Source organism: Giraffa tippelskirchi, chromosome 9 (genome assembly GCF_054371585.1).
Source record: "Giraffa tippelskirchi isolate mGirTip1 chromosome 9, T2T-mGirTip1v1.2.pri, whole genome shotgun sequence".
NCBI classification, from domain to species: Eukaryota; Metazoa; Chordata; class Mammalia; order Artiodactyla; family Giraffidae; genus Giraffa; species Giraffa tippelskirchi.
In genome coordinates, this window is record NC_137283.1 from 1964011 (window position 1) to 1989401 (window position 25391).

The 25391-nt window shown below is 42.8% G+C and overlaps 1 protein-coding gene across 11 annotated transcripts in view; it reads right to left on the bottom strand.

Annotated features, from left to right (window-relative positions):
* Positions 1–25074, bottom strand: part of SLC4A7 (solute carrier family 4 member 7) — a 114797-nt gene extending 89723 nt beyond the window's left edge. For 10 of the 11 annotated variants that reach the window (XR_014065241.1, XR_014065238.1, XR_014065240.1 and 7 more), the window contains exon 1: positions 24943–25074. Coding sequence is in view for 6 of the 11 variants with exons in the window: in XM_081529511.1 (XP_081385637.1) it covers positions 24943–24990 (48 nt within the window). In the remaining 5 variants the exon portion in view is untranslated. Of the gene's footprint in view, positions 1–24349 lie in introns of all 11 variants that reach the window. The other variant, XM_081529498.1, reaches the window with a different exon arrangement.
* Between the last annotated feature and the right edge of the window lie 317 nt (positions 25075–25391).

Consider the following 25391-nt stretch of genomic DNA (forward strand, 5'->3'; position numbering starts at 1 on the left):
CTAAACATGATGAAATTATTGACCAGACACCAAAAGCAAACATATTCAAGTTCAAAAGACTGAAGCGTTCACTCTTTACATGAGTCTTAAGTCTCTACTACCTCCAGGATAATCCATTAATTTGTATGCTGTAGCTAATGCAAAAAGAAATAGAATTTTAAAAACCCAAAATAAATATTTATTTGCAGATGGTATCACTGTGTACCTAAAATACAATAGATTCCACCAATCAGCACAAATGAAAAGATTCATTTGACAGCAGCCAGTTACAAGATAAATAAATACCAACAGCTTTTCTCTAAACTACCAATAAATAACTAGAGACAGAGGTAGAAAAAGACCCCATATAAGGACAAAATGATAAACTACATAGGAATAAATGTAATCTAAAAAACTATAAAATTTTACTGAAAGACACTAAATAATCTGACACTCTATTCTCCTGGATAGGTAGGCTTTAAATAAATATACCAAGAAAAATAATAATAAAGCTTTCTATATGAATATAGAAATTATAAAGTGAATCCGAATCCCAAAGTGTTACGTTTATCTTTTTAACTGAACTAAATGATTCTGAAGTTTCCATAAAAACTAGAATTTCCAATAAAATCAAGGGGAAAAAAAGGGAGGCACTCTGTCTAATAAATATTCCAGTATACCATGAAACTATGGTAAGCTAAACAGTATGGTACAAGAACAGAAACAATTCAATATAGTAAATGTTTGCCAGACAAAACAGAATGAAGTAACAGATTAAATATATAATGCAGGAAGGACTGTTTGGTTCTCTAATTTGATGAAGCTATCTATGTCAAACGGCAGGTAAAAATAAATTACAATGGATTAAAGATAATGTGAAGAATAGGTCTTTAAAACTAAGAATAGTGTTTTATATTGCTGGAATGGGGACATATTGTTTAGCAAGATGAAAAAACTAGAAGCCATGAAGAAAAAGACTGATATAGGTATTTTTTACTTTATTAAAAAAAAATCCAACACTGGTCTAAAGCAAAGACAATAAAGAGACAAGATAGAACACGAGGAAATATATGCAGCGTAACGGACATGGCATTAAGTGTTTCTAATACAAGAAACTTGATTTTTAAAGGGAAATAAAGGAATATAAAAATGGACAGAGAACATGAATCAAGTAATTCCCTTTGGAGAAAATACAAATGGCCAATAAATAACCACATATTAAAACAAATACTCTTACTAGTGGTTCAACCATTAGATTAGTGGAGGAAAAAAGTCTAATTAACGTCTGAAGCTGGCAGAGGTAGCAAGACACAGAGACACGCTCATGCTTTTAGTGGGAAAGTGTAAATTGCTCAGAACTTTCTGAAGAGGAAGCCAACAAGAATTAACTTACAGTTCTGAGGACACCATTTACCGGGCAATATCCCTTTTGGCTATCTACTCCACAGAAATTTAAATACCAAAATATAAAGATAAGGCCCAGTATGTTTACTGTTTGAACTGGCAAAAAAACAGGAAATGACCTGAGAGTAAATAAACAGGGGGCGGCTGGTTACCTCGGAACATTACAAAGATATACAGAATGAGACGGAACCACACCGTCCCACGCACGAGACGTCAGGAATATATTTTTCACAAACAAGCGAGTTACGGCGTGACATGCTTAACTACGATCACATTTTTATGTTTTACAAAAGATAAAACAGTTCTAGGATACGTTATTACTATCCTAAATATATAAAGGAAACTTAGACTCCAAAACAAAGCAGTTCTCTGAAGGTCCTACAGCTGGTACCTGGATAAGCTAGAATTTAAAACCACGATGCCGCCCCTGCAGAGACACGCACTTCTCAGAAGGCCCCTCACAAACATTACTTTTATTCTCATTGTAGGCAACTTTGTAAGGTAACCGGGCGGATCACCCTCCACCCCAGGGCTGCCCGACTTCACAACCTGGGCTCTTTCCCGGGGCCACATCCTTCCCCCTAACTTACCCCACAGGTAATTTTATTTGCTCCTATGCTTTATTTAGGGAATTTTCAGGAAAAGATACAGCATTCCATCACAGACACATTCACTGAATTAGTTTTGAATATTTTAAGTGGATTAGAAATTCAGTAACAGCTAGTAACTACCATAAAAAGCAAGACCTTGAACATTATAATCAATATATGAAGGTACCATTTAAATTTGGTTTCCATAGATAAATTTGAAGCGAACAGCCAGGAAAAGAAGAAAGAAAAGTCCCTTTAAGACCAGAGGAAACCGGACTAAGTTTTAAACGTGTTTCAAAGGGGAGCACGGCCAGCCCGCTCTTCCCCGCGGCTACAAGCAGGGGGCTCACGCGGCGCAGACCCGCCGGCTCAGCACCGCCACTCGCCCCCCCAGGGCGACGCACGCTCGCCCCCCGGCGGCCACCGTCAGACACGGGGCGTGTTGCTCTCACTCAAGCCCAGTGAAGGGTCATTTCTCTCCCTCCACAATCTCCGTCTTCTCTCTCAACTCTTGGGACCTTCGGCTCTCCGCTCCTTGCCTCTGTGGACGGGGCTGCCGGGTTTGGGGCTGGACACTTCTCTGCTGGGGGCAGTCTTGGGAGTTGCAGGGTGGTCAGCAGCATCTCTGGCCTCTCCCTACTCCACGCCAGCAGCGCACACAACCCCTGCGCCCCACAGCCGTGACAAACACAATCTACCCAGGAACTGCCAAATGCCCCTCAAAGAGTGAAAACACACCCAGCACGCACACCCACGGAGAACCACTGCCTCAGAAAGAACTGGGGGCTGCGACTCACTTTCAGCACTTCAAGATGTTGTCAAGAAAAAAAAAGTGGCCAGATTCTTCCTCGTAAATCCCCATGAACTCAGACATAACCCAAAGGCTCCATCCTTTTATAAAAATGGCATTTAGCAATGAACTCTACGGGAACAAACGCATCTCGAATGTGCATTTAGAGTTTTACTGAAAGCTACCTGTTCTCAGTTTACAGACAAACCAACGATGTCATGTGGATAATTTTACTCTAAAAAATATTCCTACTGTAATTTCAACATAACATTTTCAGCTAAATGCAGGATAGACATGTTTTTATACGCATGATTTTGAAACCTTGCAGAAATGCAGAGCACCTCCACCCTGACTCATCCATACTGACTAAATACACTGGAAAAATCATTGTAACTTGTCCTGTTTGTATTTCACCACAACACAGTTTTTTGGTTAATCTGCTAAATTAGAATTCATAGTCCTACCCTGCCTGGAAGGATGCGAACTAGACAGTCAGTTTGACAAGGAGATAAAAGGGAGGCGGTTGAAGTAGAAGCAGAAATAAGAAGTGGCTTCAAGTGGTACTTGGCAAAGAAGCCATGTCAGAGACATGAAAATGAAGGTTAGAGGCAGCGGTTTTCTGTCCTCTCTCTGAAGCTCCTCTTCAGCTTTTTCCTGGGCCCCAGCAAAAACTCTACAAACTCAGAAGAAGTATCTAAGACTTACTTAAACTTGCAGTTAAAGACCACACATTTAGATACATCTCTGACACGAGGCAACCAAAAGAACCCTGCCTGGAACACACACAATTCCTCCTACTTGGTTTTACTTACTAGGATAAAAGCCGTCACTTACAAAACAGCAGTAATTTAAGATTTTAAAATTAAAATACTGCCAAATGTTTGTTATGCAGGTAAACTGACAGGTCTTTACCAATTACAACAAATGGCTTTTGTGTTTCAGGGGCTTCCCTGGTGGCTCAGATGGTGAAGAATCTGCCTGCAATGCAAGAGACCCGAGTTCAAACCCTGGGTTGGGAAGATCCCCTGGAGAAGAGAATGGCAACCCACTCCAGTATTCTTGCCTAGAGAATTTCATGGAGAGGTCTGGTGGGTATTCCTTGGTATTAGTTCTTTTTAAAGAGTCAAGATAATTAATGTTTACGTTTCAAATCACCCAAGCCTGAATGAAAATTAATTCACCAGTCATACTCATGGCTCAATAAAATATAATCCAACTTTAATCATTTTTAGTAATTCCTTCAAACAAACCCATGGTCAGGCATTTTATTTCGTATTCTCCCAATATTGTCCATATTTGTTCTCTAGTAAGAGAAACATTTTATGGAGTGAAAACAAAACTTCCTTACAATAGTGACTCATTCTAAGCTTACAGAAGGCAAAGGAGAAAGGAAAACAACTTGGAGGTCATCAAGATAACATGAGAAATCAAAGATTTGGGTTGGGATTATCTCTTCTTCCCATATAACTAACATGCATAGCAAACTGATTTTTAAAAGGATAAACTGAAGGATAAAGACAACAGAAAAAACCACACCAAATGAGAGATTTCATAAAATTTTTGGAAGATGGAGAGCGGATGTAGGGATGGTTATTTCATCTGGAAAACAGACAGTAACCTAAACATGGCGACGGAAGAAATCAGGTAGGACACGGAAAGCAAAACCATGCTTCATTAATTAAACGCGGCATAACATGTCATTACGCAGATTAATGTATATATTAAATTGTAACTAAATATTACATACTAAATTGAGAAACAGCTTCTAATTAATGACCTAAGCCAGGAAATTATCTCTACAAATTGTATTAGCATAAAGTTTATTGAAAACTATACCTATACAAATATAATACAATTTGTCAACTAGTTCATTCTAGCTGAAGATAAAACATTAATGGGTATAGGGTCTAGATCCAGATCGCCTAAATTCAAATCCTAGTTCTTCTCCTCACTAGATGGGCAAGTTATAACCTCACTGTTGCTCAATATCCTCATTTGGAGAATGTGGCTAATAACAGTACTTTCAACTAATAGGTTATAAAAATTAAACAAGATGAATATAATGTGCATAGAAAAGTTCCTGGTACAAAATAAGTCCTCAGCTAAATATTAAGCATTAGTACCATCCTACCACAGGATCATCTTTACTTGTATCTCACCAGAAGGAGCAAAGGCTCTCTCCTTTGGCCAAATGTCAGTAGTCCCTACACCCCCACGACGGCCTCCATTAAAAAGAAGTCTGCTTTACCATTCCTCAACAAGTGTCACTGAATGATTCTTTCTGTAACGGAGTATTTTTTTAACATTGGCAGCCAGCGAAAAAGGTTCTGCATTGTTCCAGACAATAGAAATATGGTGATGAAAGGAAGCATGAAAACAAACAGACTTAGCAGACGGTTAGGAGGCTGGATTCGGTGTGTGGAGAGGGCAGGAAAGTTACAGATAATGCTCACAGTTTCAGATCTACGTAACCGGGAGCGGTGCCATTCACTGAGATAAGGAATGCGGAGCGCAGGGAACCTTGTTAAGTTCTAAAACACGTGCAGCCTCAGCTGAGTTATCCAAGTGGAAATAGCAGTGGATGGGGCTCCCTTCTGGCATCTTCTACGCACTCCGCAGAGAAAGTAGTAGCATTTCCTAGGATTGAGGGCAGAGGGTACAGTCTGAGAGTAGGGAATGTGCAATGTACCCCATGCAGAGAACAGGAGACAATTAGAAAGACAGGAGGCATCTTCTGTCTTTAAGGAACCAGAGAAGGGTATCAACTTGTTTTGAGCAACCTAACACAGTTAAACTGATTGAGAATTGGGGATTTACCAAAATATTTGATACTAACAGACATGATAGTATTCCCTCTCAAATAAGACAGAGGCCATGCAAACAGGGGGGCGTGGAAGTAACGGACCTTTAAACAAATCAGGGGGTGGGTAGTAAGTGACTCCAGAGCCTCAAAGTTCAACAAATAAGAATTACGGGACTAATGGAGTAAGAGAAGAAAGCTTTAAAAAAAAAAAAAAAGGAGCTTGTAGTGAGACTTCAGTATCTAAATTTAAGAATTCACTTAAACAGGAACTCCGGAAGTCAAGGCCATAGGTCCTGAGCATTACAGAATGGAAGTAAGGGTCTTGACAGATGAACAGATGAGAAAAATGAACACACCCGACACTGGTCACCCCGCCTGCACTCTCAAGGAACCTAAGACAATACCAGGCCTTTGCCCGAGGGGCCCACAGAGGCCTGAGAGGCGGGTGTGAACCCCTTCAACAGCTGAGAGCACGCTACCAGCAACAGGGAAGGCAGACGCGGAGCGCGGGCCCACACACCACAAGCCTCAAAGGAGCAGGCAGGCCGAGGCAATGAAAGCTCCCTGTAACCAGTCCTCTCACCCTGCTGGCTTGTCAGCAAAGGAGCCGCCTGCAGTGCAGGGGACCCAGGTTCCGTCCCTGGGCAGGAAGATCCCCTGGAGAAGGAAATGGCAACCCACTCCAGGATTCTTGCCTGGAGAATCGGGCTACAGTCCAGGGGGATAGCAAGCATAGGATACCACTTAGCAACTATATCACCCCCCCATGACTCAGCAGGAAGAGGGGAAAAGCTGGCTAAATTATCAACAAGGGAAACCGTCAGCTTTTAATGGACAGATGCAGACTATATCCACTATATACATCCACTACAAACATTCCCATTCGGATTAAGAAAATGACACTGCTGAGCAGAAAGTAAAAGGCACCCTATGTTTGTCCTGTGAGCGTTTCCCACAGCACTAAGATGGGTATTAAGGGCGCGCACCGTACCAGCTTGAGAGCCAGGCATCCTGGTCTGAACCCGATGCCTCCACTCATCAGCGGCATGACTGTGCAGAGGCCCCCTCTCCCTCGTTTGTACAACAGGAATACCGCCCCCCTAGTACATGTGATGACAGGGTTACGTTCTAACTCCACTCACAACACATGCGCACATATCAGCAGTTGATAGCTCAACTATCAGCAACAAATAAAAAGTTAAAAAATCTTAGAAAACAAGCTATTCACACCATCAGAAATATGAACATCACCCGAATTTATAATAAAAACTGAAAAGTAAACAAAATCCATTTATAAAGTGACTAACACTTTTAGATATCTCTATACAAATGCTACTTTTTAATTTTTATACTTTACAAATACATATCCTGTGAAGTAAACGAACTTTCATAAAGTCAGTCTTTATGGAGTGTCTGTCTTACGTTTCTCAGGCAGCGCGTGGCAGCGGTGAAGGCGTCCATCTACAGAATCAGAGAGGGAGAGACTGGTCACAGTGCGGCAAGTCTGGGGCAGGGACTGCGAACACAGCAGTTAAGGACGCAGAAAGAAAAGGTAAGAACAACCATCATCTTCATGGTTTTCTTTTTAAAAGCCCTGGCAAGTATGTGAACGAATACCTTTCAAAAAAAGTTTTTGAAGAAAAAAAGCAGATAACAGCTTAGGTGTTTAAATGAAATATACATGGGCCACAGATTCTAACTAGATATGAAAGAAAGTGCACCAGCGCAAAGAGGGGGAAAAGGGTGCTGAAGATGATAAGCAATAAAAAGCCTCAAAGTTCAAAGAACAAGAATGATGTGAGTATACTGGTTACCAAATCACATGAATGACCCTGTAAATTAGAAACGGACATAAATTCCTATTACAGCTTCACTCTAACAGTCATCAAAACCTCAAACATTGATGAGCCTTGAAAACCTCTAAGGGGACTCATTTCTAGAATGGCCTACATAAGTTTAGCGGACTTCTGATGACAGACACGCCTAAACACACTTAAACTCTTCCAAAGCCTAAACTTCAATTATGCGAAAACGGCTTTCACTACAACCACCTTCACATTAAAAACAATTAATGTGATCAACAGTTAAAAGTCATTCCTATGGTGCCACAAATGATGACCCAACTGGCAGTCTCTGAAAAAGATGAGTACTTATACAGTCTCCCAAAAATAACTTAACTTTTTTTAGAGATAATCATTCGACTGATTTGTGTGGGAAAGAGTTATAAGAGAATAACTTCAGATATTTAAAGATATTTTATTACAAAAATAATGTACACTCTATGTAAAAACTTTGAAAACTAAAATATAAGAATCTGTCTACCTTCAAATTCCACCTCCAAGATATACTCAATATTTACTCTGATCTACTTCAATACTGAATATTAACAATATTAGAATTAATAATACTGAATATTAAATTTTTATTCCATTAAACAAACACAAAAAATTAAATCATACGGGAACATATTCAACGCTTTTCACCGTCAGATACTTAATCTGCAAATATACTCAGTTTTACATTATAGTTGTGTTTAAGCATTATCCAATACAATAAACAAATCCAGTTTTCTTCCAAGCCTCTTCTAATTGAATGTCATTAAGCATCCATGCTTCTCATGTCGCCTCATAAAATCTCAGAGTAGTTAATCTGCTGTACTAACAGAGTCCTGAGTCAGCAGTATAGGCGAGACCGCTATAGCATCTTCCACACTGGTCCGTTCCAAGTGATCTTCTCATTAAATATATTGCCATATTTCAGGTACTTCTGAATCAAACTAACTAAACAAAGTCTTTCTGATTACAGCAGTATAAATTTATCTTTGCTCAGGAGCCTAAAGGATTAGTTGATGACAGTCTGAGAATAAACAGAGGAAAATCTGCTCGCAGTTCTTCCTTCTCATTACACTTCATTTATTATATACAGAACCAGTAGGCTATTACAAATCAAATGTGAAGCTAAATTCCCCAATATAAAAACTGCCGATGTAGCATTAATTTCAGTTCAGTTCAGTCACTCAGTCGTGTCCGACTCTTTGCGACCCCATGAACCACAGCACACCAGGCCTCCCTGTCCATCACCAACTCCCAGAGTCCACCCAAACCCATGTCCATCGAGTCGGTGATGCCATCCAGCCATCTCATCCTCTGTTGTCCCCTTCTCCTCCTGTCCTCAATCTCTCCCAGCATCAGGGTCTTTTCCAATAAGTCAGATCTTCGCATCAGGTGGCCAAAGTATTGGAGTTTCAGCTTCAGCATCAGTCCTTCCAATGAACACCCAGGACTGATCTCCTTTAGGATGGACTGGTTGGATCTCCTTGCAGTCCAAGGGACTCTCAAGAGTCTTCTCCAACACCACAGTTCAAAAGCATCAATTCTTTGGTGCTCAGCTTTCTTTTTAGTCCAACTCTCACATCCATCCATGACTACTGGAAAAACCATAGCCTTGACTAGACAGACCACTGTTGGCAAAGTAATGTCTCTGTTTTTTAATGTGCTGTCTAGGTTGGTCATAACTTTCCTTCCAAAGAGTAAGCGTCTTTTAATAACAGTGTTTAATTGAAATACTTAGTTGCGTATGTTAAAATTTTAAATGAGAAAAGAGTAAATATTATTCCTAAAGGAACGCAATCCAGTACTAATTTATAGAAATGGATCTTTTAAAATTTATTTACTAATGTTTGGCTGCGCTGGGTCTTCACTGCTCTGCACAGGCCCCCTCTAGCTGCGGTGAGCGTGCTGCGCGGCATCTTGCGGCGCTCCTCTCGGTGGGGAGCAGGGCTGCAGGCCCCTGGGCTGCAGCAGGCGCTGCACGGGGGCTCGGTGCACCACGGCATGCGGGATCCTCCAGACCAGGGACTGCGCCTGTGTCCACTGCACCAGCAGGCGGATTCCCATCCACTGCACCCGGTGAGTCCCAGAAATGAATTTTCTTTTAAAAATTTTTAATAACAACCCCGGGAAGAAATATATTTTACATCATCACCAGTATACACATGTACCTGTTTACATGTACTGTATACTGTATACATAAAACAAAAGTTCCACAAAACAATATTTGCCCTTACTATGGCATTGTTATTTTCTATTCTTTTCTTTTTTAATGCTGTGTTAATCCACTAGTTGTTTTGGCAAACCACTAAGAAGTCACAACCTACAGTTTGGAAAACAGTGAGACCATTCAGAGGCAATGAAGACGCAGACAATCTGCCCTAAATTTCAGATGCTCCCCAACTTAGAATGGTTCAATTTAACAGTTCAGTGTAACAGTTCCATTTTACCATGGTACTAAACAAGACAAGCAGAGACATTACTTTGCCAACAAAGGTCCGTCTAGTCAAGGTTATGGTTTTTCCAGTGGTCATGTATGGATGTGAGAGTTGGACAGTGAAGAAAGCTGAGCGCCGCAGAATTGATGCTTTTGAACTGTGGTGTTGGAGAAGACTCTTGAGAGTCCCTTGGACTGCAAGGAGATCCAACCAGTCCATCCTAAAGGAGATCAGTCCTGGGTGTTCATTGGAAGGTCTGATGTTGAAGCTGAAACTCCAATACTTTGGCCACCTCATGCGAAGGGTTGACTCATTGGAAAAGACCCTAATGCTGGGTAGGATTGGGAGCAGGAGGAGAAGGGGACGACAGAGGATGAGATGGTTGGATGGCATCACTGACTCGATGGACATGGGTTTAGGTAGACTCCGGGAGTTGGTGATGGACAGAGAGGCCTGGCGTGCTGCAATTCATGGGGTCGCAAAGAGTCTGACACGACTGAGCGACTGAACTGAACTGAACTGAAACAAGACACATCTGGTAGAAACCATACTTCCACTTTTGAGTTACAATCTTTTCCCAAGCAAGAGATAAGCCTTCCTGGTGAGGCTGGGTGGCCACAGCTCCCCATCAGCTGCACAATCCTGCTCAACACACTTAAAACCGCTCTGCACCCAGACAGCCATTCCACTTTCCACCTTCAGTGCGGTACCCAATAAATTACATGAGATGGTTTTCAAATTAGGTTTGAGACAGATGACTGTGCCCAACTGCAGACTAATTGTGAAGGGTCCTGGGCACACCTCGGGTGGGCAGGGCCAAGCTTTGCATTAAATGTGTTTTCGACTTAGGACATTTTGAACTTACGACGGGTTCACTGAAACACTGACCCATCGTTAAGTCGAGGAAGATCTGCTCTTTCAAAGTTGGACAAGCACAGACGGACGCATCAGAGCTTTAACTCCGTGGCTACTTTGCAAAGTGGATGACAAGAAACAGAGGAGTTAAAGCTGTGCTTCATGACCCACGAAGTGAGTAAAACATTCTCACTAAAGACTCCAGACCTGCACTCTGCAAATCACAGGTCATCTCTTTACTTCAGACAACAAACTAAGGTAAGAGCTGTGATGCTACAGTGATTAGAGGCACTTAAACAGTAACTGGCCCCACCCACAGGCCCAGACAAAGCTAGTCCACCAGGGCTCATCTATTGCAGTGTAACAGATAATTCCCTTGAGGCTGCATGGAAAATGTTCTCATTTTGGCTTTCTACAAAAATTTTCTCAATGATCATGATGTACTCCTCCATCAGATACCTCTCGGCCTAGTCTAGGTATAGGGTGATGATGCTACCCCAGTGATCTGCTGAAATTCACTACCACCCGACTGTCACCTCAAACAGCCCCAAACTATTTGAGGTTCACAGCCAGAACTTCAGCAGCATGGGCACTGCGCAAATAAAACATATTCCTCATAGCTAACCCACTCAATATTTCAGCACTTAGCCTTTTAAACCCATTTATTCCTAAATCAATTTGATCAGCAATAATAGCAAAGTAAATTACCATATAAAAATTGAGTAGATGCAATTATGTAAAACATACAACTGGTAATTTTTAACTGTGACTTGAAATAATGCAATTTAATCTAAAAATCCTTCCCCCACCTTATTGCCCATCCTCCTCATCACACCTTTGATTTCTAGTCAATAAAGTTACTTGTATGTATTTGTATCTTACCTCTATCAAAACTGTCTTTAAAAAAGATCTGAAGTAGCTTGGAAAATATAGGTAAGGAAACACCAATCTCAGCAAAGAACAGTTAACTTAAAAGTCCACAGTGACATCCTTAAAACAAACTGTGTTATTCTTTAAAACTCCCATGAGAATTCACACATTTGTAAAACAGAATGGAAACTTGGCTGTTTAAACTCAATAAAATTCAATGTTACATAGCTAATCTGAAAATTCCTAAATATCTCTACATGGTTTAATTATCCAATGATTTAAATAAATACACAAACACATATTAAAATGAACGTGTGCGCACACTTGAATGTATATATGAGCAAGCTGTGCTGTGCTTAATCGCTCAGTCGTGTCCGACTTTTGCGACCCCATAGACTATAGCCACCAGGCTCCTCTGTCCATGGGGATCCGCCAGGCAAGAATACTGGAGTGAGTTGCCACGCCCTCCTCCAGGGGATCTTCCCAACCGACGGACTGAACCCAGGTCTCCCACATCGCAGGCAGCTTCTTTACCATCTGAGCTATATATGCATACGCATATGTGTGCGTATGCATATGCAAAACAAAATTCAGAACATTCATGTTAGTTAAAATACATTCCTGTTGTTTCAGTTTAAAGAAAAAAATGACAATTCAATTTAAGAAGAAACTATGAACTCTTAATAGAGTATAATTTCTTATTACTATGCCTCAGTAGACAAACCAGGAGCCATCTTATAGTTAGTCTGCCAAGCAGATGCAATTTTCCTTTGCACTGTAATCCCCTGCAGACTAAATTCTGAAATCCTAAGTAACAAGAGAATACAGTAAAAATCTCTTCAAGGCAGAATTAAACTATCTAGCAACCCCTGCAATCTATAACAAGCCAAGAGTCAGAAGACCATCCATCTCAGGTGGTAAACTTTGTGCCGGAATTGACAGAACAGAAAGACCTTCCCCCATCCCGTCTAATAACTACAAGATTTCACTTGTTACCTATAACAAATCTACAGTAGATAAGAAATTCAAGGACAAAAGAAAATAATTTTAAAAAGATAAGATTAAAAATACCCACAAGCCTAAAGCTAGTTAGTGATCAGTAGTCTGTTTTGTTTTTTTTGGCTTCACTGGGCTTTCGTTGTTGATCGAAGGCTTTCTCTAGTCATGGTGATCAGGGGCTACTCTCTAGCTGCGGTGCACAGGATTCTCACTGCAGCGGCCTCTCTCGTTGCAGAGCATGAGCTCCAGGGCACTCGTGCCTCAGAAGTTGTGGAGCATGGGCTTCGTTGCCCCACGGCACGTGGAATCTTCCCGGACCAGGGAGTGAACCTGCGTCCCCTGCACCGGCCCACCAGGGAAGTCCCGGTAGTCTATTTTTAAAAGGACAGCCATATATCACCTTTTAAATGTTTTGTCAAATGGTTAAAATTATTTAAGAAAAACTATATTATGCTTTAAACTTCTCAACATTTTGCCAAGATATAATTATATTCTTTAAATTTGTGACTTAAGGCAACTTGTGAGTTAAGAGGAAAAAAAAATGTGTATATATATATATATATGTTTCTGTCCCGGGTTCCTGACAAAGAACTCCTAAAACACTTGTAATTTCCTAACTGATAAGAGAACTAGGAACATCTTTTGTTCTAATGTTTGGTCTTTGACCCTGCTTTCTGACACAGGTCTCCTAAGTCCCTCGGAATTTCCTGGGTGAGAACGTGGCTGCACAGCAGGAGGTGGAGTGGGGACAGAGTTCTCCATCCTTCTCTCATCAGTATTTAGAGCCTCTCCCCATCACTTGCCCGAGTTCCGCCTCCCATCAGATCAGGGGCAGCATAATAAATCTAAAGTCCCTGAATCATCCCACAGCCATCCCACCCACCCCACCCCCTACCTTCCCTGTCCATGGAGAAACTGTCTTCCATAAAACCGGCCCCTGGTGCCGAAAATGTCAGGGACCATTGGTTTATCACATCCTTTCATAATAAACTGGCAAATGGTAAGTAAAGAGATTTCCTGAATTCTGTGAGCCACTCCACCAAATTAATCAGCTCCAAAGAGGGAACTTCTGATTTACAAGTGACAGAAGCCCAGGGGTCCGGGGCGGGGTGGGGGGCCGGGAGGAGCCTTGTACTCCATTATGGGATCTGACATCATCTCCAGGGGCACAGACCCGAGTGGAATTACAGGACGCTGAGCTGTTGTCACAGAGCCGCACGGTGGGGACAGCCCGCACACACCTGAGGTCAGAGCTGCTGCGAGGGTGGTCACCGTGAGCTCAGACAAGAGACGCGGGAGGAACACCAAGTTTTTCCTAACACACAATCCCTGCCCACAGAGCTAGACAGGATCGCTCAACGTCAGGGCGTAAGGAGACCTAACACATTCCATTTTCTAGGTCTTCAGCCAATCTGTACACTAACTCTTACAATTTTGTAACATGAGATATTTTAAAAAAACACAGGATAATTATTCATAACAAGTTTCCAAGTTCACATTTAGTATTTTATATAGTATATTCTTATCTCTAATCATGAAAAAACCCTGTTAGTATTTAATATCAATTTTACAGATGAGAAAAATGAGATTCAAAGATAGCGGCTGCCCCGAGGCCGCCTGGTGGCAGCTCAGAGACAGGTAACCCACGTGTGTTTGAACCCCAAGCAGCACCTGTTACTAAAGTTAAGCCACTTCCAAATTTTATCTTGTTCTGAAAAAGAGGTTTTGGGCTTGTGGTTATTTAGCGACTTTCCTGTTACTGAATAAAAATAGCTCAATAAAATAAAATGAAAGACCAAATGAAGGCCAACTTTAGTCTGAATGAATCCCTTATTCAAAGTTGGCCAAATATAAATAGGCTCATAACAGAACCTTATCCTGAGGATACTGCTAATGGCACGTGCAGAAATGGAAAAGGAAGTTCCTCCTGAACGTATTATGAGGTCATCTGGGAACAATTAAAGGAAAACAAAAACAAATACAGAATATAAAGGACTCTGAGTCAATGCACTGGTTAGTTATAGCACCTGTATAAACAGTGATCCATGGGCTGCAAAGTTAGGAGACAGCCCGGAAAAGAGGAAGATCCACTGAGGGTCCACAAACTTCAAAATTACCAAAATAAAAGCACATGAAATTCTATTAATGTCAGTAGTAATTTAAAGAGTTCACAGAAATAGCCAATTTTACACCAATATATACAGTAGTTGGGATCTTCCCTGTAGCTCAGACGGTAAAGAATCTGCCTGCAATGCAGGGGACCCGGGTTCGATCCCTGGGTCAGAAAGATCCTCTGGAGAATGGCAGTCCACTCCAGTCTTCTTGCCTGGAGAATCCCATGGACAGAGGAGCCTGGCGGGCCACAGTCCATGGGGTCGCAGAGTTGGACACGACTGGGCACATATGAGTATATGAAGTAGCTAACATCGTATCTGGGGTGAGATCCCTTTTCTTGCTATTGGCTATAATCATACACTTTGAAAGTCACTGTTTTCAGAAAGCAAATATTGAAAGTAGTAATATACAAGTAAGAGACTCACTATTTTCCAATAATCAATATAAATGTATTTCAAACTTCTAAAAATATCTTAAGAGTCATAAAACTTTCATTTTAATGATGCTTAATGCGTACTTGCCAAAAATCCTAGCTCAGGTTAAAAAAAAATGGTAGGCACTCTTACTCTGAGATCAATCCAAACTATTTATTCAATATTCCCACTCATCAGAACCAAGGAAAGGAACATTCTGTTCTCTTCTACTGGTAGTTGCATAAAGCAAAATAGGAGCCTTTCTCTTAACAGTATCACCATAAGTAAACAGAATTTATTAATTTACTGATTAAACAATTAACTAGAAATATATTGTTTCAAATCTATGAGTTCATGGTATTATCCTAACATTCATTCATTGAACAAATATTCATTGATGGCCTTCTACAGAAACCCTCTCTGCCTATGAGTTCACATGTATAACAGGAATCAGTTCAGTCCAGTCACTCAGTCATATCCAACTCCTTGAGACCCCACGGACTGCAGCACGCCAGGATTCCCTGTCCATCACCAACTCCTGGAGCTTGCTCAAACTCATGTCCATCAAGACAGTGATGCCATCCAACCATCTCATCCCTCTGTCGTCCTTTTCTCCTTCTGCCTTCAGTCTTTCCCAGCATCAGGGTCTTTTCCGAAGAGTCAGTTCTTCCCATCAGGTGGCCAAAGTACTGGAGCTTCAGTGTCAGCATCAGTCCTTTCAATGAATATTCAGGATTGATTTCCTTTAGGATGGACTGGTTGGATCTCCCAAGTCCAAGGGACTCTCAATAGTCTTCTCCAACACCACAGTTCAAAAGCATCAATTCTTCGGTGATCAGCTTTCTTTATGGTTCAACTCTCACATCCATACATGACCACTGGAAAAACCATAGCTTTGACTAGACAGACCTTTGTCAGCAAAGTAATGTCTCTGCTTTTTAATATGCTGTCTAGGTGGTCATAGCTTTTCTTCCAAGGAACAAGCATCTTTTAATTTCATGGCTGTAGTCACCATCTGCAGTGATTTTGGAGCCCAAGAAAATAGTCTGTCACTGTTTTTACTGTTTTTCCATCTATTTGCCATGAAGTGATGGGACTAGATGCCATCCATGATCTTCCGTTTTTGAATGCTGAGTTTTAAATCAGCTTCTTCACTCTCCTCTTTCACTTTCATCAAGAGGCTCTTTAGTTCCTCTTCACTGTCTGCCATAAGGGTGGTGTTATCTGCATATCTGAGGTTATTGATATTTCTCCTGGCCATCTTGATTCCAGCTTGTGCTTCATCCAGTCCAGCATCTCTCATGATGTACTCTGCATATGAGTTAAATAAGCAGGGTGACAATACACGGCCTTGACATACTGCTTTCCTGATTTAGAATCAGTCCGTTGTTCCATGTTCGGTTCTAAATGTTGCTTCTTGACCTGCATACAGATTTCTCAGGAGACAGGTCAGGTGGTCTGGTATTCCCATCTCTTTCAGAATTTTCCACAGTTTGTTGTGATCCACACAGTCAAAGGCTTTGGCATAGTCAATAAAGTAGAAGTAGATGTTCTTCTGGAACTCTCTTGCTTTTTCAATGATCCAGCAGATGCTGGCAATTTGATCTCTGGTTCCTCTGCCTTTTCTAAATCCAGCTTGAACATCTGGAAGTTCTCAGTTCACGTACTGTTAAAGCCTCACTTAGAGAATTTTGAGCATTACTTTGCTAGCGTGTGAGATGAGTGCAATTGTGCGGTAGTTTGAACATTCTTCAGCATTGCCTTTCTTTGGGATTGGAATGAAAACTGACCTTTTCCAGTCCTGTGGCCACGGCTGAGTTTTCCAAATATGCTGGCATACTGAGTGAAGCACTTTCACAGCATCATCTTTTAGGATTTGAAATAGCTCAACTGGAATTCCATCACCTCCACTAGCTTTGTTCATAGCGATGCTTTCTAAGGTCCACTTGACTTAACGGGAATAGTAAGTGATTTAAAGATGCCCCCAAAAATGTGTGGCTCAAAGTAGGCTTTCTCTAAAAAGCCAGTGACCAGTTCTTCACCAACACAGCCACAGCAAAAACAAAACCAGAAGTCCTAGATGAGTGATTTACATCAATGTGACAAAAATGACATCCTTCCCCCGCCAGTGCTGCAACTGGAGGGAGACAGAGCAGAATCTTCAGTGGGGTTTGCCTGTTATCTGAGGAACTACAGTCTCAGACCATCACTGAGGTGTACATGCAAATGGAAATATAAAAACACCTTCAGGAGCAGTACTCTCCTTTCCAAATTACTGGCTTCTAAAAGCTAGCTAAGTGGAAACCATTCCTTGGGTCTTACGTTTAAGTCTTTAAATGTAGGGCTAGATATTTCACACAGAACAAGAGGAGGAATCGCAGATACAGAGGCGTTCTCCCAGGGCACCACCACGCGGCACGGCCCAGGAGACGCTGGTCGCCCAGCACACACGACGCACACAGGCCAGCAGTGTGAATGCACCCCTGCAACTGGGCCCCAGTCATCGCGACAAACGCAGTCTGGGTGTTGTTTTCCTCTTTATTCTCACCCACTCGTCCTCCCATTGTCCCTCTTCCCTCTGCAGTCACGGGGGACTAAGTCACCCGGCTTCCGTGGGAGAGCCTCGAGCTAGCTTAGACCCTTCTAAGCTCCAACTCAAGCAGCAGAGAACTAAATAATTTTTTTAACATATATGATCTTCAGTTGAAGGGAAGTCTAAAAACCACAAAGGACAATTCTAAGTTTAAAGACATATATGTGTGCATAATACCAAACAGCTACTTCCTTACATGTCAGCCACGTTCATTTGTAACAGCAACACTCTCAGTCTCTCCTCACATCCGACCTTCCACTGACTCCTCACTAACTTAAATCCCTGGATAGAAAGAAGCTGAAAGGGAGAGAAGGATCAGGACATCAGTAACAAACTCAAAATTTCCAAGGGACCCGAGCATTCAATATCATAATTAGGCATATAGTGTGTGATTTTACTGATAGACATTTATTGTTAAGTGGTACCTTTATAACATGAATAATTAAGTAGTTCATAATGTATTAGACTATATCAACAGATACACAACTCTTTCTCATGAAATAACTAGATAGGTATGCCAACCCATGCCATAAAAGAATATAAGAAATCATCCTATTTTCCTGACTATGTTTGCATGGTTCAAAAACCAAAACTACACTGAAAGGCACACAGTGAACTTTTGCTCCCACTCTGGTCTCAAGTCCTGCTCCTTCATACCCTCAAAGGCAATCATTTTTACTAGTTTTTTGATAATCTTTCCAGTGTATTTATACAAATACTAGTAAGTACAAATGAAGTGAAAGTCACTCAGTCATGTCACTCTCTGCAACTCCATGGACTATACAGTCCACGGGATTCTCCAGGCCAAAATACTGGAGTGAGTAGCCTTTCCCTTCTCCAGGGGACCTTCCCAACCCAGGGATCGAATCCAGGTCTCCGGCATTGCAAGCAGATTCTTTACAGCTGAGCCACAAGGGAAGCCCGTAAGTACAATATACATTCTTTATCACTCTCCTTAGAGAAAAGGCGTGAAATAGTATCTTCTGACCCACACCCTGATTTTTTAAAATCAATTTATTTGCGAGATCAGTACAAAAAGCCCCTCCTCATTCATTTTTCATAGCTGCGGTAACCGACTCTGGATGGAGCATAATTTATTCAACCAGGGCCCTTTCATGTTGCTTCCAAAGTACCTCCCTAGGTGATACACTTCTCAAATCTCTCCTGTTACCGTGACAAAGTGAATTATAAAGACCACAGGATCTGCTTCCTTAGACCATAACAACACAGCATATTAGTGACCTGCTCTCTGAGGCCCCCCCCACCCCCCGCATTGTGCAGCCTGGTTCCCCCACCAGAGACGGGACCCGCGCCCCGTGCAGTGCGAGCGCTGAGCCCTAACTGCCGGACCCCCAGGGAAGCCCCAGGGACCTCCTGTGCATGTTCTGTAAGAACCATCAGGAATTTCTTCCTCACATGGCTGCATTCTCTCCCCATTAAAGCTGAACATCTTTATTATAGGATTTCTCAGAACCTCTAATGAATCACTGTGAATCTCCCAGAGGTACAGCCTGTGACAGTTTCCAAACTTGATTCGGCTACAAAATGGTTCTTTTGCAAAACCTTCTACAGGTACACCGTATTCTGGAAAATAAACTGTAGCAAATATTGGGGTGAATTTAATAATCAGTCATCTAGTTAAGCAAAACATAAACCTATGAACTTTCAAGAAAGGCACAAAACCAAGCTGAGCTAATTTTTAGACTAGGCCTTGGCTGTTTTTCGCATTATAAAGTCCTTTGAAATCTAAATATAAGCTATTTGACCCTCTTCTAGAAAGTAACACACACAAGCTTAAATTTTTTCAGTTTCTGTGGATTCAAGGACCCCAGAGGCACTTCCACAGTCCCCATGGGCGTATCTATTTTAGAAGCAATTTTAAATAGACTGCTGTATTTCTATGGCACCATTAATACCCAGTGCTAGGACAGAACTCAGGGCGCTTTTCACACAAAGCTAATGAAAAACAGCAGAAAATTCACTATGACGTGCTCCTCGGTGCAAATGAATAAAGCACACTCAAAGGGATCACATTTAACAATTAATGATACAACGAAAACTAAACTCTATTAAATAACTGTGGGAACTACTGATATTACAAGCAGCTGTGGTCTGATTTTTACACGTGTCTCTTATTGTAAAAAATAAATTAACAGAATTAAGAAATTTGGCCTTTAATTCATCTTATACAATATGTAATCTTTTCTGCGATTTTAAAAACACAATACATTTTACATTAGACAGTTGTATCTACTAGAAATAAAATTCTGCAGCAAATCTGAACATGACTTTGTAAATGCCCAGGAGAAACAAAGAAAATTCTGTGCTTTTTAAATCCAGATCAAAGAATTCCCAAGCATGATTACAGTCTAGCCGCAGAAATGATTAGGAGAGAAGAGGTATTAATATTACACTGAAAGGTGATACACTCAGGGCCACCACAGTTGGTTTGAGGGTGATTCAGAAGGGCACCGACAGGAGAGAACCAGCAGAGGCTGAAGCCCAGCCCAAGCTCCTCTCATCAAGCCTGATGCTAAGGTTGCAATTCAGACAAACGCAGCCCTATAATACCCTCTGCCCTCCCTCCCCTGACACTTCCTCCCCCCAGAACCCCACCCACTCAAGGCAAATATTAAAAAGTGCTAAAATTTTGAAAAAGAAGACATGTTTTCTAGATCAATAACCCAGTGGCCAAAGCAGAGTAAAATGGGAATTTCTAATTAAACTCTTGTCAAAAATGTTTCTAAATCATTTATTTGAACAGAAACAGCCCCACCACTACCATGGAATTCAAAGGGAAGAGAGTCCACTATGCATCCCTTTGCTTTATTCCTTTTTTTTTTTTTTGGTTATTGTTGAAAACATCAATTCCTAAAGTGAGAGGAATTCTGTGTAAGTACTGTCATATTTTAACAGAATCAAGAGTAGCATTAGGCTGAAAATATTATGTATATAAAAGAATATGCAAAAATAAAATAAAATAAAAGAATATGCACCAAACACAAAAGCACCAAGTGTTAACTATATGTTATAGAAAATTATGAGAAAAAAAGATTTTGAGTGTCATCTTTTCCCTTCTCATGCTCTGCATGAGTATAGGCATCTTGCAAATTGTGACTCTATTTTCAAAGATACATCCACTTCCCAAGTTCCTAATGAGAGATGATATACACGTCAACAGCTCTCCAACGCGGGCAATCGGACAAAACGAAGCAATGCAGTCCTAGAATCCAGGAAGGAGAGTGCTGCACTGCCTGACATGTGAGAAGGCTGAGAACCAAATGACACCAGTCGCCATAACACTCTACAAAGAAAAAGAAAGGATATTTAAAATAGTAGTGCATCTTCTTCTATTTTGTTATGAAAGAACTGTGTTTCACCCTTCACTGTAGTATTTATTGCTCTAAATAAACTTATTAAAATTCAAACTATGGCTAAAGAAAACTTAAAACACTTTAAAATACGCTTGAAATAGCCAAACTAGAACTCTTCTGTACTAGCATGTCAGCTCCAGATAAAAATGCAAATCTATATCATAATCTCATTATCTTCCTAAATAAAGCAAGCACTGAAAACATGTTTGGCCACTCTGGTTTTAAACAGTCAATGAAAAGCATTCAGCCATGGAAGCAAAGAGTCAGTAACTTAGGAATCCATCACCAGTCCAGTCTGCTGGCCCTCTCTCTGCCTTCAGCAAGACCGTCAGCAGCAGCACCGTCAAATACTGTCAGGACACTACGCCAACCACAGATCCCTTGATGGTGTATTATCATTATACAGCTGAGCCTTGAGCAATCCACGTAAATTTCTGTCTAAGAAATACATACCACAGTTCTGCACAATCCACAGACAGTTGAATCTGTGGACGTGGAACTGCAGATACGGAGGATTTTTGACTGCATGGAGGGTCGGCACTCCTAACCTCTGTGCTGTTCAAAGGTCAGACGCAGTTACAAACAATCCTGAAAGTCTCCCTAAATTGTAAAATTCAATGAGCATTACTCAACAAAATACATGAAGTTGACTGCTAACAAAAACAGAGGCAAACTTGACTCTAAGTTATAATGTTGGTAGAGCTACCCACTTTGTACAGGAATCAAAAATTCTCATGTTCACAAGAGGGCTTAAAAAAGAGGGGGAGGTAGTTGACTGATTTTACATATAAAAACTGAGGTTCATTGTAAAAGTGAAAACAGTGTATGCATAAAAGTGGTAACTATAGAAGAAGTAGTAATCAGTAAGAGGAAGCTATCATGGAAATCAAAAGCCGCACTGAATAATCTATCATTTGAACCCCATGAATCACCTGTATGCTCCTTGATATAAAAGAGCCATCTTGTGCGCGGCAGATACTATCCAATTTAAGATCACATCTGTGGCAAAATACAGTAAGAAAGAAAGGAAAGGAAAGCGGAAGAAAAACAGCCCATTACAGGATGTTGTCAAGTAGGAGGACCAAGGTTTTAGCACACCACACACCACTGAAACAACTACCAGGCACCTCCAACACCACCCCACTTCGGCTTTCGATTTTAACCTGCTCAAGTAACTGGAGTCAAGCGCAACAAAACACTATTTTCATATCTTAAGTTCTCTTGGAAGAAACCCGGTATACTTACCAAATGCAGCGCTTCAATCCAACTCAAGTGTCCTAGGGTTTCAGGTGAACTGAAGACAGATTTGCTCTTTCTCCCTTTATCACACCTCCATGGATGGTGGCCCAGTGACACCAAGGACAAGGCCAAAGGGGAACTAAAAATCCTTATCATGTGCCTGGAGAGCGTGCTAGCCCAAGAGCTATTCAGAGAGCTCCCCCAAGAGACTGCACGCTTACAGACCTATCAATCACCTCTGCTAGCAATCATCTCTGAAGTCATACCGGGTTGTTAACATCTCTCATTTCTACCAACAACTACTTTCCTCAAAGTATTTCTCACAGGCTCATGAATGTTATTTTAACTGGCACTCACGGATGGAATTAGTACGAATGCAAATACTATCATTGTATTCACTACACTTGCCAAAATAAACTCACTGAGACTGCATCCCCACTGCCTGCACCTCGGAGATACTTCATAGAAATGCCACAGAACGGGTGAACTTACCTAACAAGTAACAGAATTCTGTTAAATCATGTACTGTTTACAAGTAGAACATTTGCTAAAACCTGGGAACCTTCTAACAGTGCTATTTGCTGTAACAGGATTTAACAGGATGATGAGTTTTTGTCATAAAGCAAACAAAAGTTGCAGAAAGAGTCAGACACGACTGAGCACATAAGCAAAACAAAAATTGCATTTTTTTTTTCCTATTAAGATAAATGACTTTCCTCTCTATCCCAAAACCATACTCAATGAAAATTATAGAATTTTAAGAGAAGAAAGCTTGGAGCCTAAGTTATGAAACAGATGGGCTCCAGTTTCAGAGTAACAAACTGCCATCAATTCATTCAAAAATTTTAGCATAATTACATACTTAAGATGGCATTTTAGGAATAATCATTTTATTCTACTTTTTTTTTTTTTTACTATGCTAAGCAGTTGGTCAGGCGTTAGAGAAGTTACAACTGACAAATATAATCTTCCACTTTTTCGACTTTCATTTACCAAGGGAAAATCAGTAAGGAAAGAGTTAACTCTGTCAATGCAAACAGTTCCTCTCTTCCCAGTTCTCAAGTAACAGTGTTCTCTACTAACTGAAACCAACAGTGTTCCTGTCCTCTTATGCTACTTTTAGATTGAGACAGGTTATCATCTTTGATTTACATTATCAACGTGTATGTGGCTACTGCAGCCAAGTCTTCCCTTCCCAAGACTTAGGAGGCATAGACTTCCAAAGTGCTCCCCTGCCAAGTCATCAATAACGGCGTTTGATAATCCCCCTGTCGTCTGTCTCCCTCACTTTAGCAGAGCTGTTTCTGTCCTCGTTGGATACTACAGAATGGGTTCCCAGTGTTATCACAATGAAGGAAGGATTTGGTAAGGCAATGCATTATCACGGGCTTCCTTTGCTAGCTAAGAAGATAATATTTGGGAACACATCCTAGTTTCTTTCCAGCTTTAAGAAAACGCTGAGGCTCTTTACCGCTCTGAACTAAAAGTCTGCAAATGATAAATTTAAGAACAGCCAAGTGCATGCTATTAGAGAAGGTGCTAAGCAATACATCTAAAATAAGCTTACTCAAAGGCCATACCAAGAATTACAATAGATTCTTTAGGACGGATGAGTTTCCAGGATTCTATTACCATCAGTACCAGTGATCTTCCAAAAATCACTGCTAAATAACTTCACTGTCTGGATACGTTTTCTCCACGTTTTGAGAAGTCATAGGTGAACACACTGAAATGATGAGTGGCTACTCTCCAGGGCCTTACAATCTCTAACAGGACGGGGAGGTGGAGAGGGGTGGAATAAGTGAAATTCCTGAATAAGAATACATGAAAAGCAATTTTCCTGTTAGTTGTGAAAGACTGGAAAATTTTTCACTGCAACCTTTCCTCCTTTGCTGGAAGTAGGAAAATTTCTAACACCTCTCTGCCCTTTGAGTCACAGCCGTGGGGACCTGTGCATCCCCCACGAAAGCAGGAAGTCGGTTTCTCTAGCCTGGGCCCGTCGGGTATCCCAAACTTGAAAGCAAAACTTCTGAAAGCCCACCCCCGACTGCCCCTCACCGAGACCACTCCGAGCTCCAGCGAAAACGCGCTCCTGCTGGGAAGGAGCAGCGCGCAGGGCTCGGAACGCCTTCCTCTCCACGCCCGGCCGGTGGCAAGAGGGCACTCGGGTTCTCGCCAGGGGAGGAGGCGGCGCACCGGGCAGAGCGGCGGCGAGAGGCACCGTGGCCGCCAAAGGCGCGCGGCTCGTCCACGCGGCCAGAGAAGTCCCGAAACAAAGCGCACGGCTTGCGGGCGGCGGGCAGACCGGGAGCTCCACCAGCTCCTCACCGCGGCCTGCGGCGTCGCCAGGTGGGGCCGCGCGCCTCCCGGGGGCGAGGGTGGGCTTCCGAGATCACCGGAGGCGAGCCCCGGGAGGAGAGGGACCGCCGCGGGGCCGAGGCGGCGCCTGCCGGGCTGCTGGGCCCCCGGGACGCGCCGCCGGCCCCACTCCGGCCTCCCCAGCGCCGCCCGCCCGCCCCCCGCCCCGGGCAGCCACACAAAGGGGCGGCGGGGCCGGACCCGGGACGGCGGCCGCCCCGCCGCGCCCCCGCTTTGTCCGCCGCGTCCCGCGCGCCCGCCGCGGAGCCCGCCGCCAGCATCCCGCCAGTTACCCGGGTGAGGAGCGGTCGCATCTGCTCGCCGGTCCCGTCCGCCTCCATGGTCTGCCGTCCAGCGCGCTGCGCCGCCGCTCCGCCCGCCGCCGAGAGCCCGGCGCGCGAGGGGAAACGAACTTGCGCTCGTCCGCGGGGCGCGCGCGTGGGGAGAGCCGTGCGCGCGGGGCGGGAGCGCGTGCGCGGCGGCCGGCGGGCGGCCTCTCGCGGGGCCCGAGGCCGCGGCGGGTAACGTGGAGCGAGAACTGAGCGGCCCGGAGGCCGGCGGGAGGCGGGCCGCGGATGCGAGGGGCGGCGCCCGGCCGTGACGCGCGCAGGCCCCGCCCGCCGCCTGCGGGCCCCGCCGGCCTCCGGGCCGCGGCCGGGCGCCCGGGAGGGGCCGGGAGGCGGCGGGCGGCGCGCGTCCCCGCCCGGCGGAGGCCCGCGGGGCTTCGGGCTCGTCTCCGCGC